This window comes from Sarcophilus harrisii, chromosome 1 (assembly GCF_902635505.1).
Source record: "Sarcophilus harrisii chromosome 1, mSarHar1.11, whole genome shotgun sequence".
NCBI classification, from domain to species: Eukaryota; Metazoa; Chordata; class Mammalia; order Dasyuromorphia; family Dasyuridae; genus Sarcophilus; species Sarcophilus harrisii.
The window spans coordinates 199069608-199086117 of NC_045426.1; the positions used below are offsets into that span (position 1 = coordinate 199069608).

At 31.9% G+C, this 16510-nt stretch overlaps 1 protein-coding gene across 1 annotated transcript in view; it reads right to left on the reverse strand.

Annotated features, from left to right (window-relative positions):
* Nucleotides 1-9766, reverse strand: part of MEGF10 (multiple EGF like domains 10) — an 84910-nt gene extending 75144 nt beyond the window's left edge. The window contains exons 1-3 of the mRNA XM_012541132.2: nucleotides 9644-9766; nucleotides 3739-3840; nucleotides 518-618 (exon numbers count right to left, since the gene is read on the reverse strand). Of these exons, the coding sequence (XP_012396586.1) occupies nucleotides 518-618; nucleotides 3739-3840; nucleotides 9644-9756 (316 nt within the window). The 5' untranslated portion in view covers nucleotides 9757-9766. The remainder of the gene's footprint in view (nucleotides 1-517; nucleotides 619-3738; nucleotides 3841-9643) is intronic.
* Between the last annotated feature and the right edge of the window lie 6744 nt (nucleotides 9767-16510).

The window sequence follows — 16510 nt, forward strand, 5'->3', positions numbered from 1 at the left end:
CATGAATTGGTTTAAAAAAAAAAAAAAAAAAAGGAGGAAGCCAAGGACCATAACAAAGAAGGGGAAAGAGATCCACTTGAGATACTGAGAGAATAATTATATAACATTCCACCAGTCTTAATAGTCCTCTCTAAGGGAAGGAACTGGCTCATCCTGGGCTCCTTTATATCACTTGGTCAGGGAGAATCAGGTCACTGACCTGCTCTATGACCTATTCTAATGACAGCTCATCAGTTTTCAAAGAGATATTTGTTAAATAATTATAGCTAAATTGTCATTCCCCTGAAACAATCCCTTGCTTTTTTTACGGCTTGCCTTGAGTTAAACCATTTGAAATTTAGTGGTTTTCTAAGAAAACAGACTTGGACTTCTCCAACTCTTACAACCTAATAATTCCCCAGACAAGTGTCAAAAGGAAGGTCAACTGTCCATTGATCTGAATCTGAGGGCTCATTACCAGAAGTGAGCCAACATTTGGTAAAACAAAGAATTTTGAAGTGAAAAAAATTATACTTACGAATACATATTTCCATGCTTTCATAAAATCCAGGACAACACTGGGATTTACGTCTGTACATAGTTTTTTCTCCATGTCGATAGGCTGTACGATAGCTAACTCTATGTGTAAAGAGAAAAAAAATCAAGTTCTTATTTTTTTATTCTGTATTTGGATTGATTTGGGATAATGTTATTAAAAGTTTAAGGAAAGCATTCTATAAAATGTAACATTAGATATTGAAAGCAAAATAATCCAAAATAATTAGGAAAAAATTTAAAATGAAATCTTTGACCAATGCTTCTTTGACTAAGGATAAGTCGATTTGGCCAATTTAAATTAAACTATACATTGATTCAAAGATCAGCAATATTAAACGTAGAATTATTTTCTTAACTTCACTAAGATTATTCTTTACATGTATAAATGGTATACATTTTCTTTTCTCTCCAATCAAGTAATTTACAAGCATATTTCAAATGCATGTGGTGCGCCAGAAATTGGAGTACTATTACAGATACAAATACAGAGAATAAGGCAATTTTTATTCTCAAGGCACATTCTAATAGGAGACTTCCTTATTAGCATTTGAATAAAATATAAACTCCTATAGTTTTTAGAGATTTTCACAACCTGGCCCCAACATATCTTCCTAGTTTCCCCTTTTGAATTCTATGGTCCAGAAAATTGACTTTTTCTTTATTTTTCACCCATAGCATTCTATCTCCTATCACTAGATCTTCCATTTCTGTATTGTTATACCAGTTATCCTCTATGCTGGGGTATTTTACTCTACTCATCTTTGTCAAATCAAGTCAACATAAAGCAATCTTTGAGTGTTTAGTATTTGCTAGGTAATGTGCTAGGTACTGGGAATAAAAATATAAGCAAAAAGAGTCCTCATGACCAAATCACTTGCATTTTAATGAGGAAAGATAACACATAAAAGGAAAATAAAAAGGAAAGGGGAGAAGAGTCAGTCGGGGAGGCGGGAGAGGTAAAAAGAGAAGTATAGAGAGTAAGGAATACAAACTTGAATGGAATGAAGACTACCTTGGTTTAAGTGTCCTTAAAATGAACTGGGAAATAGTTGGGGAAAACTAGCCAATCAGAGAAGCTTCAAAAAGTTCTTCTGATATGTGAATTTGAGGGGTAAAATGAGTTTCTGGGTTGAAGAATTTTCACAATAGGTGCTTTTGGAGACCTCTCAGTATCAAACTGACTCCTGTTATTCCAATGAGTTGATCAAATCTCGCTTGGAAACTCTTAAATCCCAAGCAGACTAGTTTCCTATAGTTTTTCAGCATCACATGCCTGTACACAATTAAGAAAGGTTCAGGAGATCTCCATTCCTCTAGGGTAAAGTCTATAGCAATATTCCTAAATGTACTGATTCTTGATGATTGTGGGTGGTCAAGAAGCCATGATCTTCTCAAAATTTCTACTTATTGAGGAATGGCAGCATCCACAGAAATCAGATCTTTTAAGAGGAGAAATAGAACACAAAACACAAAACACAGGCCAAAAAAACTTGAGGAAAAGGGAAGTAAATGCCCCTGAAGCCAAGCAGAGAAAAGGAAGGAAGTTCCCCAGTTCCACTTCTCTCTCCTGATGGGGGCTCTTTTACTTAAGGAGAAAATGTAGATAAAAATAAATGTCTTCAATAAAACATTATGGGTCTCTCCATTTAGTATAATATACTCTGATTCTGCAATGGGATAAAATCAGGGAAGACTGAGCTTCAAACATCTGAAAATCCTTGTGGACCCTATACATTGTGGTTCAGAATTTCTTCCCCTATCCTTTGTGTGTGTGTGTGTGTGTGTATTTACATGTAGAGAGAGACAGACAGAAACAGAGACTCACAGTTTTGGGGATAGATAGCTGGTCTTTGGAGTTAAAAAGAAGGGCTTCAAGCAGTACTTCAGCTGAAAGGTTGCTATGTGACTAAGTCACTGAACCTCTCAGTGTCCTAAGAAATTCTCTGTGACAAGAAAGTGCAGAGAAAATGTCAATCTGCATTTGTCAAGAAAAATCTTAATGGGAGTTCCCTAAACCATGAAGTTACAAGTGTTCCCTATACCATGAAGTCACAAGTCCAATTTAAAAAAAAAAAAACATATATACATGCATAAAAAATGATATCTTTTGTCATATTACAGTCATTTTGGGTAAATTATCCACTTTAGACGCACCTTTGTTACAAATAATAAGAATTAAACAAAATACCAGATAGAGTGACTGCATCTGAAAATGCATAAACAGCATTCTCTTTTGGAGATACATGTCTCTCTGCCTTGTTGGGAGGCATTTCTCTTGAAACAACATTAGTTTTCTGATCACTTGGACTTCAGCATCCTTTTCATGAATTTTTATTTCACCATCAGTTTATATATGTGTTGCCATTCTTCTTTGAATTTTTTTATATTCTCCATTTCTTATGGTATAGCAATATTAAATTATATTCACGTACCAAACTTTGCTTTGTCATTATCAGTTGATGATTTCCTGCTTTGATTCCAGTTGTTTACTACCACAAAGAGTGCTATAATGAATATTTTTGTGTACTTTAGTCACTTATGTTTGTCTTTCCCTTTTTTGGGGATATATGATCAATAGTAGTATTTCTGGAGCAGAAGGTATAGTCCTTCTAGTCACTTTTTTTTTTTTTTGCATAATTCCAAATTTATATCCAAATTTACTAGTTCACCAAGACAGTATTGTTAAGTTCCAACCTGGAAATGAAACATCAGTGTTGTTTTGATTTCTATTTCTCTTACTATTAGTAATCTGGATCATTTAAAAAAATGTTTACCTTTTTACAATACTTTTGAAAACTGATCATATCCTATGATCACTTGTTTATTGGTTGAGTGGATCTTAGTGTTATGTTTGTCTCATTTCCTTATATATTTTGCACATATTTTTATTGGTGATATTTGACACAACTATCTTTCGAACTCTAAAATTTCTCTACTTTCACTGATTTTAATAATGTAAAATCTTATTATATGTAATTAAAATTATCTATTTTGTCTTGTAATATCTCCTCTATTAGGGAGGATTGTATTCCTCCATTAAGTCTAGAAAAGCACTGGAAATATGGTAGGCATTCAACAAATAATTGTTGAATAAATAAAAAAAGTTTTTCTCTGTCAGTCTTTCACATTATAGATTATAGAATGTTGCACTCCTTGATACTTGCATAACCAAACTCAGAAACATATGTTTACTTCCTTTACCTGTGTCGTGTACACTTAAACCAATTTAGGATGTCAGTACAGCTGGTATAGTAAATCTGATCAAAGGGATGTGGATATGATTCTTGTACTGTCACTGAATAACTGAAAAAGAAAAAAATAAGAAAATAAATCAGCAATTTCCTGTTTTACACAGATGTCTGTGTATCAGCATTTAGAGATAAGTGCTAGATAAATTATCCTTACTGCAAATGTAGATTGCTCATTAACAGGGAATCTTCTAGCCTTTTTAACCATTTATTTGAAAGAGAAAGTTAAAGGGTTTACCACAAGTATAAAATGCAATTATTTTTATGTTTACCAATAGACTACAGCATTTCTACCATTAAAGATTTATCACTTGGATAGATAGAGCTTTTTGAAAAAGATTTCAAACAAAAAGTCCAAAGAAAACTTATAAGATTAACTCACAAAAAGGGAAAATTTAAATCTTTGTTGCACATACCTAATTTTTATTACTATCTTCTGATATCAGAAAGAAAAAAAAAAAAGAACAATACCTTCTAATTATCTTATCAGCACATAGAGACTCTTAATAAATACTTGTTTTGTCCCTCTCTTTTTCTCTCTGTCTCTTTTCCTGCTTTTCTCTTTTCTTTCTTAATAATTGTTGAATGAATGACTTCATGGAGAATATTCTTCAAAATTATTTAAAGGCATCTAAATAATTTCTCTCTCTCTGAAGAGTAATGGATTCTGTTTCAGTCTCCCTGAAGAATTTTATCAAAGCTGAATATGGTAATCAGCACATCTAACCCTTCATGTTAAATTTGTGACAGTGTTAGAAGACCTAGGTTTAAATACTAGTTTTGCCACTTACTTGTTCTGTCACCTTGAAAATCTAATAACCTCTATGTGTTTCAGTTTTTTTCCATATGTAAAATGTGGAAAGTAAATGAAATGGTCTTAGACCCTTTAGAATCATTCTAGCTCAATGTGACTAGAATTCAAAGGTTTGGGTGTAAGGTTTAGGTAGGTGGAAGTCTGGGAAGTACACATAGATTCCTCCAACTGGATAGAGACTGAAATTCAAGTAAATTAACTGCTTAGAAGGAAGAAATTTATGTTAGAAAAGTTATAATATGCTACATTACACAAACCCAAACCCATTTGTCTTCTCTAGGGGTTTAGGATACATGAATATTGCTGTCAAAGCTGCTTCCACATAATAATTTGCAAATGTACATATCTTTGTGAATTTCCTTCTTTGATGCAACATAAAACTTCCCCCCCCCCCGCCCCCAGTCAAAAACAGGCATCTTTCTTAAAAGACAGACATGAATATGACCAATTTTGTCTGTATTCTAGTGACAAATTAGACATGAACAGAGAGGGATTAGGGCAGAATGCAGAGAACACTGGATTATTCATTAGGACTGCATCTTAATCTTGGCTTTGTTAAAACTAAACTATGTATAAAACCTTGAGCAAACCACATAACAGATCTGGATATCAGTTTTCTCACTTGTAAAATAAGGGATATCTTAAAGTCCTTCAGACTCAAATATTCAAACTCAAATTCAGACCATTTTTATCCTTTCTAATCTGTTTGGGTCTTTCAGCAGGGTGTGAATTACTTGAGACAAATCATGCTTTTGACAGGGTTTCATATTGTGATGCAATGGTTTTGACTGTGTGTTTTTATGGATACTGAAGAAATACCAGAGTAACACAGATCATTTAACCTTGACTAGATGAAAACTAACTGAGTTGGTTTCCCCATATTTAGTTAGTTCTTCAAAAGTGAGTGATAGTTTTTATGCCATTCACAAATTTCATTTCTCTCTTTTGGAAGAATAGATATTACTATTACAAGGAAATATGCAGAACTTATGACTTTTAAAGGCAATGGTGTACTACAATCATTGTTAGAAGTATCACAACAGTTATTGATGTTGGGAAATCAATAATAACAAAGATCATTAACGTCCATGAAGAAATAGCATCAGTTGCAATACTGACAAGTAAATATATAGTTGAAAATGAAAAAGAATGTCAAAAACTGTCAAACTGTGTCTGAGAAACAATCTAATCAATTTTTAGACAACAAGTAAAAGTTTGTTTTTAAAAGAATTTGTCAGCTCAAGAAGTTATAATTAACTTTTCTACATTGTGGCACTGGCTTCTTGAAGTAAGAACAACAGTGGAAAATAATTGTTTGTTTGTTTGTTTTTAAATCCAGATGCTAACTATTCCTATAACAAAGGAAAAAAGTTTGTTATAGACAAGACCAATCAAAGGCTAAGTACTGAAGACTGAAAAAAGATAATTTTTAGTAAGGAAAACTCACTTTTTCATTCAAAGTTATCCCAAAATTATTGTTAGAAGAAATCTAAGTGAGTCTATAAAATCCTTTCATCTTCCTCAGGTTTCCCAAAAAAATGTTTTGAGAATTTTCTGCCCAACTATGTAAAAGAAATGGTAGCAGTAAAAAAGGAGTTACTGCATATTAAAAAAAAGTTTTTCAGGACACATATGAATGTATATGGTACCTACTATGTGTCATGCACTATGCTAAGCAAATTACAATGATTGCCTCATTTGATCCTCACAACACTGAGAAACAGATATCATTATTATTCCCATTTTATAGATGAGAAAACTGGGGCAGATGTTAAAGTGACATGCCCACGGCCACAAAGCTAAATAAATGTCTGAGGCAGGATTTGAATTCACTTTTTCTTGACTACAGGTTTGGCACTCCAGCCACTGCCCTAGTTTAAATCAATAAATGTAATATTTATATGTGTATGAAATTTATAAATATAAATGTAATTATTTTACTTTGAAATATTTTGCATATCAATATAAGTTATACATATATAGACTTGAAGCATCTTCTCTACAATGCCATGTTCAGGAACTTCCTTTATATAGCCTTTTATATAAGGCTATATAAAAAAGAAGTCATCTGACACAACATATTTTTTACTTTAAATAAATTTTAATGACCTCTTTTATTTTTACATCACCTACATTTTCCACTGTAATATCCTTAATGCTTTACAAGGAGATGGCCCTGGTTCATTCCCAATAATAAAGAATTAAAAATGAGGAAGAAAAAAAAGTTTAGTAATTACAAATATATTTTTTAAAAGTATGATTTTTGTGCCATGTTCTCCACCCATAAGTCAGGATCAAGTTTAGTAAAGATAATTTCACAGTATTTTTGAAAGCTTTATTATTGCTCTTTTCATGTGTATTATTATTGGTAGACATAATTATTTCCCTACTCCTGCTTTAATTTGTATTAATTTATATGTCTTCCCATGCTTCTCTGTTTTAGTCATCTTTATTATCTCTTAATAACACAATGATATTTCACTGATATATCACTATCACTATCAATATCTATATTACTTCCAAAAGGATTGTACCAATTCATAGCTCTACAAATAATATATTAGTGTATTTACCTTTCTTCAACTTTTCCAACATTGACAGGGTTCCTAAACTAGTAAATGAGCTATAATCTTATTGTAGAAATCACTACAATAATTTCCTGTTGGAAATTATTATGAACAAGATAGAAACATAAACTTCATTTGAGGTATCTAGGTGAGTAGAATGCTAAGCCTGGAATCAGAAAGATTTGAGTTCACCTTTAGCCTCAGGCTGCATGACCCCAGGTATGTCACTTAATCTTTGTTTGCCTCAGTTTCCTCAATAATATAATGAAGATGAAACAGCACATACCTCACAGGGTTGTTGTAAGGATTAAAATGAGGTAATAGTTGTAAAGTGCTTAGCATAGTGCCTGGGACCAGAGAAGTTATATAAATGTTTATTCTCTTGACTTTGACCCTCCCTTCATTCAAAAGCCAAAAGAACTCCAAATTAAGTAGTTGTAGTTATATTACAGTTAGTGTCTGAAGCCAGATTTGAACTCAGGAAGATGAGCTTTCCTAACTCCATTCCCAGCACTCTAACCCATAACATGAAATTCAATAAAAATAAATATAAAGTCTTCAACTTGGATACAAAAAAATTAATTTCATGAGTAAAATAATGAAAAAAGCATAACGACATAGTAGGGTTTTTTTTTGGGGGGGGGATTGGATTTTAGTAAATTTCAAGCTTAATGTAAAATATCAGTGTTATATGACAGCTAAAGAAACCAATATTATTTTGGACTACATTAAAAGAAGTAAATCTTCTAAGAATAAGGATGTGATAATGCTTCTTTATTCTTCTTCACTGTTCTGTTTAGTTCTAGATATCATAGTTTAAAATAACAGTGATAAACTGGAGAGAATCCTGAGGAGAGCAACTAAGGTATTTGGTCAAATGCCTTGAGTCCTTGTCATATAAAGATCTGCTGGAAGAATTTGGAATGTTTAATTTAAAGAAAAAAATTTAGGAGGAATATAATAGCTGTGCTCAGGTATTTAAAAGGTGCTTTAGCAATGGATGGAAATTGAAAGAAGTAAATCTGGGCTTGATGACAGGAAAAAAAAAAAACCCAACAACCCCAAATTCCCAACAATTAGAGCTGTCCTAAATGAAATGGGCTATTTCTAGAGGTGTTAAGCTTCTATCATTTTAGAGATCTACAAGCAGTAGCAAAAAGATTATTTGACAGGTTTTTCATAATGGGGATTTCTTTTAGGTATTTCTTTTAGGTTGCTAAAGTCCCTTCTTACTTAAATTTTGGTATTCTCTAATTATGTAACTAGTTAAATTTTTCTACTAACAATACTTGAATGTATCATAACCAGAATTTAAGCTTATGGTTTAACCATTAGTTTAAAAAGAAAACAAATGATGATTTTATTTTTCAGTCTTTCTATGTTCACTGAAAATACTCCTGAGCCATTTACCCAGATATCATTTGAAAAGAAGACACTTGAACTGATAAATTTGCACCTGCATATTTTAATTTACTAAAAAATAATATCTGTAGATAGGGCAAGGAATAGAAATGAAGACCACAGCAAGATTTTGGATTCAAAGAAAAGGTATTATTATCACACTGGGTCATTTTTGTTTTATTTCATATTAAGCTTCAGGTTCACTAAAGCCAGAGATTACAGTTTATCTATGGTGTATATATTTGTTATTTATTATAACTAATCGATGTATTAAATACCATTTTCATCATATTAACTACTTTACAACCTTACAAAAGAATTTATCTCTTAATCAAAATAAGTCCAAAGTCTTCAAAATGATATTCAAGACTCTTTTACCCTAACCTCACCTACGTCTTTTAAGTTAATTTTCAGATATAGTTACAATTAAGCAGTTGGTTCAGTATACTCTAAAAATTGTTCTGGATTCTATATTTTTGCTGCTGCTGTTCTTTCTCATCTAAATTCCCTTTCTTTTTTTCTTACTTACTTAGTCCATAAAAGCCTATCTCAAGTCTTGCTTTTCCCATTAGCATTTCTTTATAACTACAATCAACCATAATCTTTCCTCTTTCTGAGCAACTGTAGCATTTACTGTGTGTATCATGTCTATATTCAATTATGTAAATTTAATGCCTTATAACATAAGATCTTTTGCATAAGATACTTTTAAGGATTATCTATCCAGAATTATTGTAAACTCTTAGAAGGCAAAAAATACTACATATTACTTTTGTTTCCTTAACTCACTTCTTAAGCACAATATAGACTCTCAACTAGATTGAATTATCCACAACAAGCCTGCTATTTTCACAGATAACTAAAACTTGGTTGTATAAGATTTGTTTTTCAAATGTTGTTACAGAAATATTTGTAAACTATAATTACTATCTATATAAGTAAAAATAATAATAGACTTAAATCTATATCTAATCTTTTCTTTGCTAATTTAATTGAATTCATGACACAAGAGAACATAAGAATCAGAATTGCTACTTTGGAATTAATTAAATATATATTACTATGACAAATATTACCTTTCCCAATGGCTGCAAACATTGGGGTCTTCAAGATTCAATGAAAATGTCATTCCAATCCAAAGGTAGAACAATATAAAAGGAAAATCCAAGGAGTTCAAATAAACTTCCATTTTACCCCAGAAGAATAACCTGAAAGAAAAAATACATATCCAAATTATTAAATACAAAATGACCAACATAATTGTAGAACAGTAACTAATAAGTATTAGCTGTCATTATAACCACTAAAATAATAATAGCAAGCCCCATGTTTATTCAATATAATTATAAGCTGATTTTAAGGTTTAGTATAGAGATTTTTTATATAAGGTTAGTAAGTTAGGGGCACATAGCTAATTATTCTCATGTATAAATAATATTATAAAAGGTTGCTAAATTCATCACTAATGCTTATAATAATCAGAGAACATGAGAAGTACTGGACAGAGAGCTACCTTGGGAATTAGGAAGACCAAGGTTTAAGCTCTACTCTGACACAAACTGTCTATATGACCCTAGTCAAGTCACTAAATTGTTCTTTCGGTACCTTCAGGCTATTTTAAGTCACAATATGCAAAGTAGCTGCTGATTCATATTGAGAAAGAGTTTTCTTATCGATTAGTGGTATCAGACCCAAATAGAAACATGGGCCATTAAACCAAATATAAGAATCTCTACAGGCTACATATTGACTTAGTTTTAAAATGAAGTATCATCTATATTTTATTGCATTTTTAGTTTTGTTAAGTATTTCCCAAATAAAGTTCAACTGAGAATTTCCCAGTTAAACTTTAAATTATTTCTCACTCAACTTGAGAATGTTGCAGGCCACCTGGACTCTGCCTTAGATTGTGTTAGACATGAAAACAGGAACAGTTTTTTGCCTTTCTTTACATTCTCAGTCCTTCATGCAGTGTCTGGCACATAGTAGGCACTTTATAAATTCTTATTGACTGAACTGAACTTCCTACACCAATGAAAGAAATCCTCGATCCAAATCAAACTGATAAAAAACCCTATTATCCATGCTAACAAAGACTTGGCAAATCACACAAAGAACTCAGCAGCACATGGAAGTTCCTTTTATCTATCCCCTTGCTGTTTTTAGATAAGACATGAGAGATTTATAGGACAGGATTTGTTTCCTAACAGAAAGCTTAACTAGAAAGCAAATGATGAAATATAAGTTATTCATGGAGCAGTTCAAATTCAAAAAAAGATATAAAATTTATCCATAATCTTGAGTAATAAAACTTTTTTTTCAACTCTGAAAGTAAGGTTTATATCCTGCTATTCAACAAATTAATTTTGTGACTTTGGGGAGTAACTGAATCTCTATATTTCACCCCCCTATCTATAAAATAGGAGTAATACCTACCCCTATTTGTCTATCTCACAAGATTGGCATGGGGATTGATTAGAGATAATACCTGCTGAACAACTGAGCTCCTTGGAGAATAGCTCAATAATCTATTAAAGTTGCTTTATTTGTCAGAAGGAAAAGTGAAGTTTTTTTCCATGGAATGTCAACCACTGAATTTGATGTTAAAAACAGATTAAACTATGCTAGGAAAAAAAGATGTCATTCACCCAACTTATCAGGAAAATTTGTAGTTTGCTTGACTGGATAATGAAGCAGATCCCATGGAATACATGAATGGTGAATCATGCAATCAGTCCATGTAATAAAAAATATGTACAGCCAGTCCTTATCTTAGATAGTTAATATCTTATCTAGGATGCGGGTTAGCCCACCTTCAAGGGAACCTATGATTTCTGCTTTTGTGAGGAAGAAGAGGAAGTTCACATGTGCACCAACAGTTGTCTAGCTGAGGAAAGGATAATAAGCAGGATTCAGCGGAAAAACTGGGACATTGATGCATTGTTGGTGGAGTTGTGAACGCATCCAACCATTCTGGAGAGTAGTTTGGAACTATGCTCAAAAAGTTATCAAACTGTGCATACCCTTTGATCCAGCAGTGTTACTACTGGGCTTATATCCCAAAGAGATCATAAAGAAGGGAAAGGGACCTGTATGTGCACAAATGTTTGTGGCAGCCCTTTTTGTAGTGGCTAGAAACTGGAAACTGAGTGGATGCCCATCAATTGGAGGAAGGCTGAATTAATTGTGGTATATGAATATTATGGAATATTATTATTCTGTAAGAAATGACCAACAGGATGATTTCAGAAAGGCCTGGAGAGACTTACACGAACTGATGCTGAGTGAAATGAGCAGGACCAGGAGATCATTATATACTTCAACAACAATACTATATGAGATGACCAGTTCTGATGGACCTGGCCATCCTCAGCAATGAGATCAACCAAATCATTTCCAATGGAGCAGTAATGAACTGAACCAGCTACGCCCAGAGAAAGAACTCTGGGTGATGACTAAAAACCTTTACATTGAATTCCCAATCCCTCTATTTATGCCCACCTGCATTTTTTATTTCCTCCACAAGCTAATTGTACAATATTTCAGAGTCTGATTCTTTTTGTACAGCAAAATAACGGTTTGGTCATGTATACTTATTGTGTATCTAATTTATATTTTAATATATTTAACATCTACTGGTCATTCTGCCATCTGGGGGAGGGGGGGGTAAGAGGTGAAAAATTGGAACAAGAGGTTTGGCAGTTGTTAATGCTGTAAAGTCACCCATACATATAACCTGTAAATAAAAGGCTATTAAATAAATTTAATAAAAAAAATAAGCAGGATCCAGGACTACTGTGACTTGGCCATCTCTCCTACACTCTGTTATCCAAGGATGGCATAAGTGGTACTGACTTGCAAGAGTCAATTATTAAATTTTCAGTGTGAACATTTATACCTTAGCAACTGGCAAGTGTGAGACAAATCAAGGCTGAATTTATTGTTTTGTTGATTGATTAGACTTCAGAAAGTGATGGAGAAAAGTTAATAATGTCGATCACACTTAAAAGTATATTGTGAATACATTTCCCCCCAGAAAAACAGTTGTTAAACCTTTATCAGCACATCCTTTCTATCAGAGTAGAATTGCATCTATTTACCACACATCAAATAGCTACAGTGTAGGATTACAATAGAGAAGTTCAGAATCAAAGCCACTTCCTTGGTTCCTCTTAAGAGAAGGATAAGATTTACCTTACTTTGACAGTTTACCTTCCTCCCAGCAAATGCTGGTTACACAAAAGACCATCAAAATAGTAAACCTTTTTATCAAAGAACAGGCAGGAATTGGAGGAATTATACAGATTCCTATCCCTAGAAGTCAAAAGATATATTGTCGAGCTGACTTCCCCTACATTTTTATGGCTCTGAGAGTTTTAATAACTACACAAAAGTTTATGCCTTGCAACCATAGACTATCTTTCTGGAAGCCAAAATGTTTGCCTTTTACATAGGGCAGAAGCTCATAAGTTTCTCCATCAATTATTGGTAGCATTTTCTACATATAAATTCAGTGGATAGCATAGCAGGGCTGTCCCTCAAGGAAACTGCCTAATTTGAGTGGAAAGAGGTGTTATATATTCCCTAAGTATGAGGATGGAATTTTGAAAAGCTGATCAAACAACGGGATTATTTTATAGCATGTGCTGAGAATATTTCATTGAATTAGGGTTCCATTGTCTAAAAGATTGTATTTTCTACAAAGTCAAATCAAAGGAGTAATTTAATCATGTGTTTGATCACTAGAGAAAAAGATTAAAAGGGGAAAAACTAAAGAAACTTGGATTGAAACCCCGAGCTCTACTTTTTTCACTCACACCTGCTTTTCATCTGAGAAATTTTTACATGACCCCTGGTATAAAGATAGATAAAATAGGCACATAAAGCAAATATTACTAATAACAAATCATGATTTCATGATCCCCATATTTAGTTAGTAGGTTCCATATGGAATCACAAACCAGTTTAAGAAGCTGGCATTAGAAGACCTATAAAATCCATTTTAGCTCAAACTCTATGATGCTATGATAGTCTGTTGATAAAAAATACTAAAGGGTATTGTGGCATCAGCCTGCCTAGACATATTTGTAAATAGGATTTTTATTAAAACGGGTCAATTTATGAAGCACTTGATGATTATCTCCTATGTACACATTAGTATGCTTGATTTTTAAAATAATCATTATTATATATTATATATATTAATTGCTTTTAGGACTACAAAATCATTTACAGACATTATCCCAATGATTTTCATAGCAATCAAAAGAGGTATTAAATTGTAATTCACAGATTTTTTTCTAAATTACTTCAACTTTTAACATTTTTGTTTAGCCATATATAAAGCAGTAAACATGAAAATTTATTCTTATGTGACCAAAGAAATAATAAGCTACTTACAGCTTCTGAGTTTTTTTACTCTTTACATAAAAAGAAAAGAAAGAAAACCTCTGAAACTCACCAAAAATATGGGTGACAAAATGACTACTTTTTTGTCTGACTAAGCTATATAGAGCAGGAGAGAATGTGGATTACTATGCTGGAAAATACATATTGACAAATTTTTAAAGATACAGGCTATGATTATTCTTCCCACCAATCAAAAAACAGAAATCTGGTAAGCATTAATTTACTATCCACTCACAATGATCCCAAATTAGAAAGTTTATCTGCCAAGTCACCAATTCAAACCAAGCATTCCATTTACCAATTAGAACTATTTAGTCTTCAATCTCAGAAATTGTTTAGGACACCCAATAAATCTGACAAGCAAATGCTATTTCCCTTTTTTTATTAAAAAGTTATTAACATCTATCAACCAGTTTCTGCCATAGGTTGTAAATCTCCCTTTGAAACTCCTGGTTCCTCCATGAGGATGTGTGAAATAAAAACTACAACTTAGCCTCAACTTTGTTACTCTCAAGCATCTAAGAATGGGCACTAAAAAATTGCAACCAAGACAAAAACCACAACATAATTGTGCAGGAGGGATTTGAATTTGATTTAAAAAGAGGGGAAAAAGTATTCAAGACTAAATGTTAAAAAAGAAAAGTTATAGAAATTGAAGAGGAAATGTTGAGGGAATATTAGAAATTTTACATAACTGCATAACAAATTAATAACCTATTAAAATAGATGAACACATAAAAATACATAATACCCAGCTTAACAGAATAAGACATAGAGAGCTTAAAAAGCTTTACCTTAGAAAAAGTAATTAATTTCAAAACACACAAATAAGACCAGATGGATTTATAAGTGAATTATGTAAAACATTCAAAGTATAACTAATTAGATAATCCAAACTACATGAAAAATTTGGAAAAGCATGTATAAAACAAAGTATTATTATTCTACACAATTATCATTATTATATAAAGCAAATATAATCTTGATACCCAAATCAGGGAAAAACAAAGGAAAAAAAGCTAAAGACTAATTTTTCTAGTGAAAATCGATACTAATTTGAATAATATATTAGTAAAATGGCTATGGCAACATAATAAAAAGATTAGATAATCACACCAGGAATACAAGTTTGGTTCAATAGCTAGAAAACAGCAAACACAGCACACCACAGTGACAATAAAAACTACAATCACAATATTATATTAATAGATGCAGAAAAAGCTTTTGACAGAATACAACATACATTTCTGTTAAAAATACAGAAAAAAAGTAAATGGTTCTTTTATTAATGTGGTTAAATACTATCTATCTAATGCTAAAGTTCAGTATACATAAAAATAAATCTGTAATTCCTAATCTAATTAACCTTCTACCCTCTCCAATAAGATAAAGAGCAAAGGAAGGATGCCCATTGTTGCTTAGTAGTTTTTCAGTCACATCCAACTCTTCATGACATGATTTGGGCTTTTCTTGGCAAAGATATTAGAATGATTTGCTATTATCTTTTCCAGTTCATTTTATAGAAGAAGAACTGAGGTAAACAGGATTGAGGGACTTGCTCAGGGTCATACAACTAGTAAGTGTCTGGGACTGGATTGGTACTCAGAAAGAGAGGTCTTTCTGACTCAAGGCTGAGCATGCTATCTACTGCACCACTTAGCTACCCAATACAATTCATTATTTTATTATAAGATTATAATACTAGCTATAAGTAGTTATTTATTTTAACTATAAAACAAGAAAAAGAAATTGCAGGAATAAACATAAGCAAAGTTGAACAAAATGATCACATTTTGTAAATGACATAATCACCTATTTAGAGAACCTTAGAGATTCAACTAAACTCATTAAAACTATTATTAAATTGAGCAAAGTAGAATATAAATAATTTTCCTCTCCATATCATTAGCCCATACGAATATTTCAAAGCCAACACAACAGGAAGGGCTAGAAAAAGAAAGTCCATTGAAAATAAGTATATAACATATGAATTCATTTAGAGTTCACCTCTCAAGATACACATAAGGAATTATATAAATATTAATAAAAAACTCTCTTTACAGAAATAGAACTAAATAATTAGAAATATATTATTCATGTTTCAACATGTTTCCCATCTTTTGAGAGAACTGTGGCAGACTAGAAGTACAAAAAATGCATACTTTTTTTTAAGTTTTGAAAGTGACATGAAGAATTTATTATATGCTTAAAAAAAAGCAAACAGTGTAAAATGAAGATTCATGCTTCAAAAAGAAACCTTTTTTTAACCATCTCAAGATTTTTTTTATTTAAAAAAAATTTTAAATAGTATTTTATTTTTCCAAATACATATAAAGATGGTTTTCAACATTTACTTTTACAAAACCTTCCAAATTTTTTCCCTTTCTTTATCTCTTCCCCCCTCAAAAAAGTTAGTAATCTGATAAATATTAAAGATGTACAATCCTTCTAAACATATTTCCATATTTGTTAAGGCATACATGTTTAAATGTGTAGATATATCTTATTTGTTACGAGAGGGCTTTTGGGGAAAG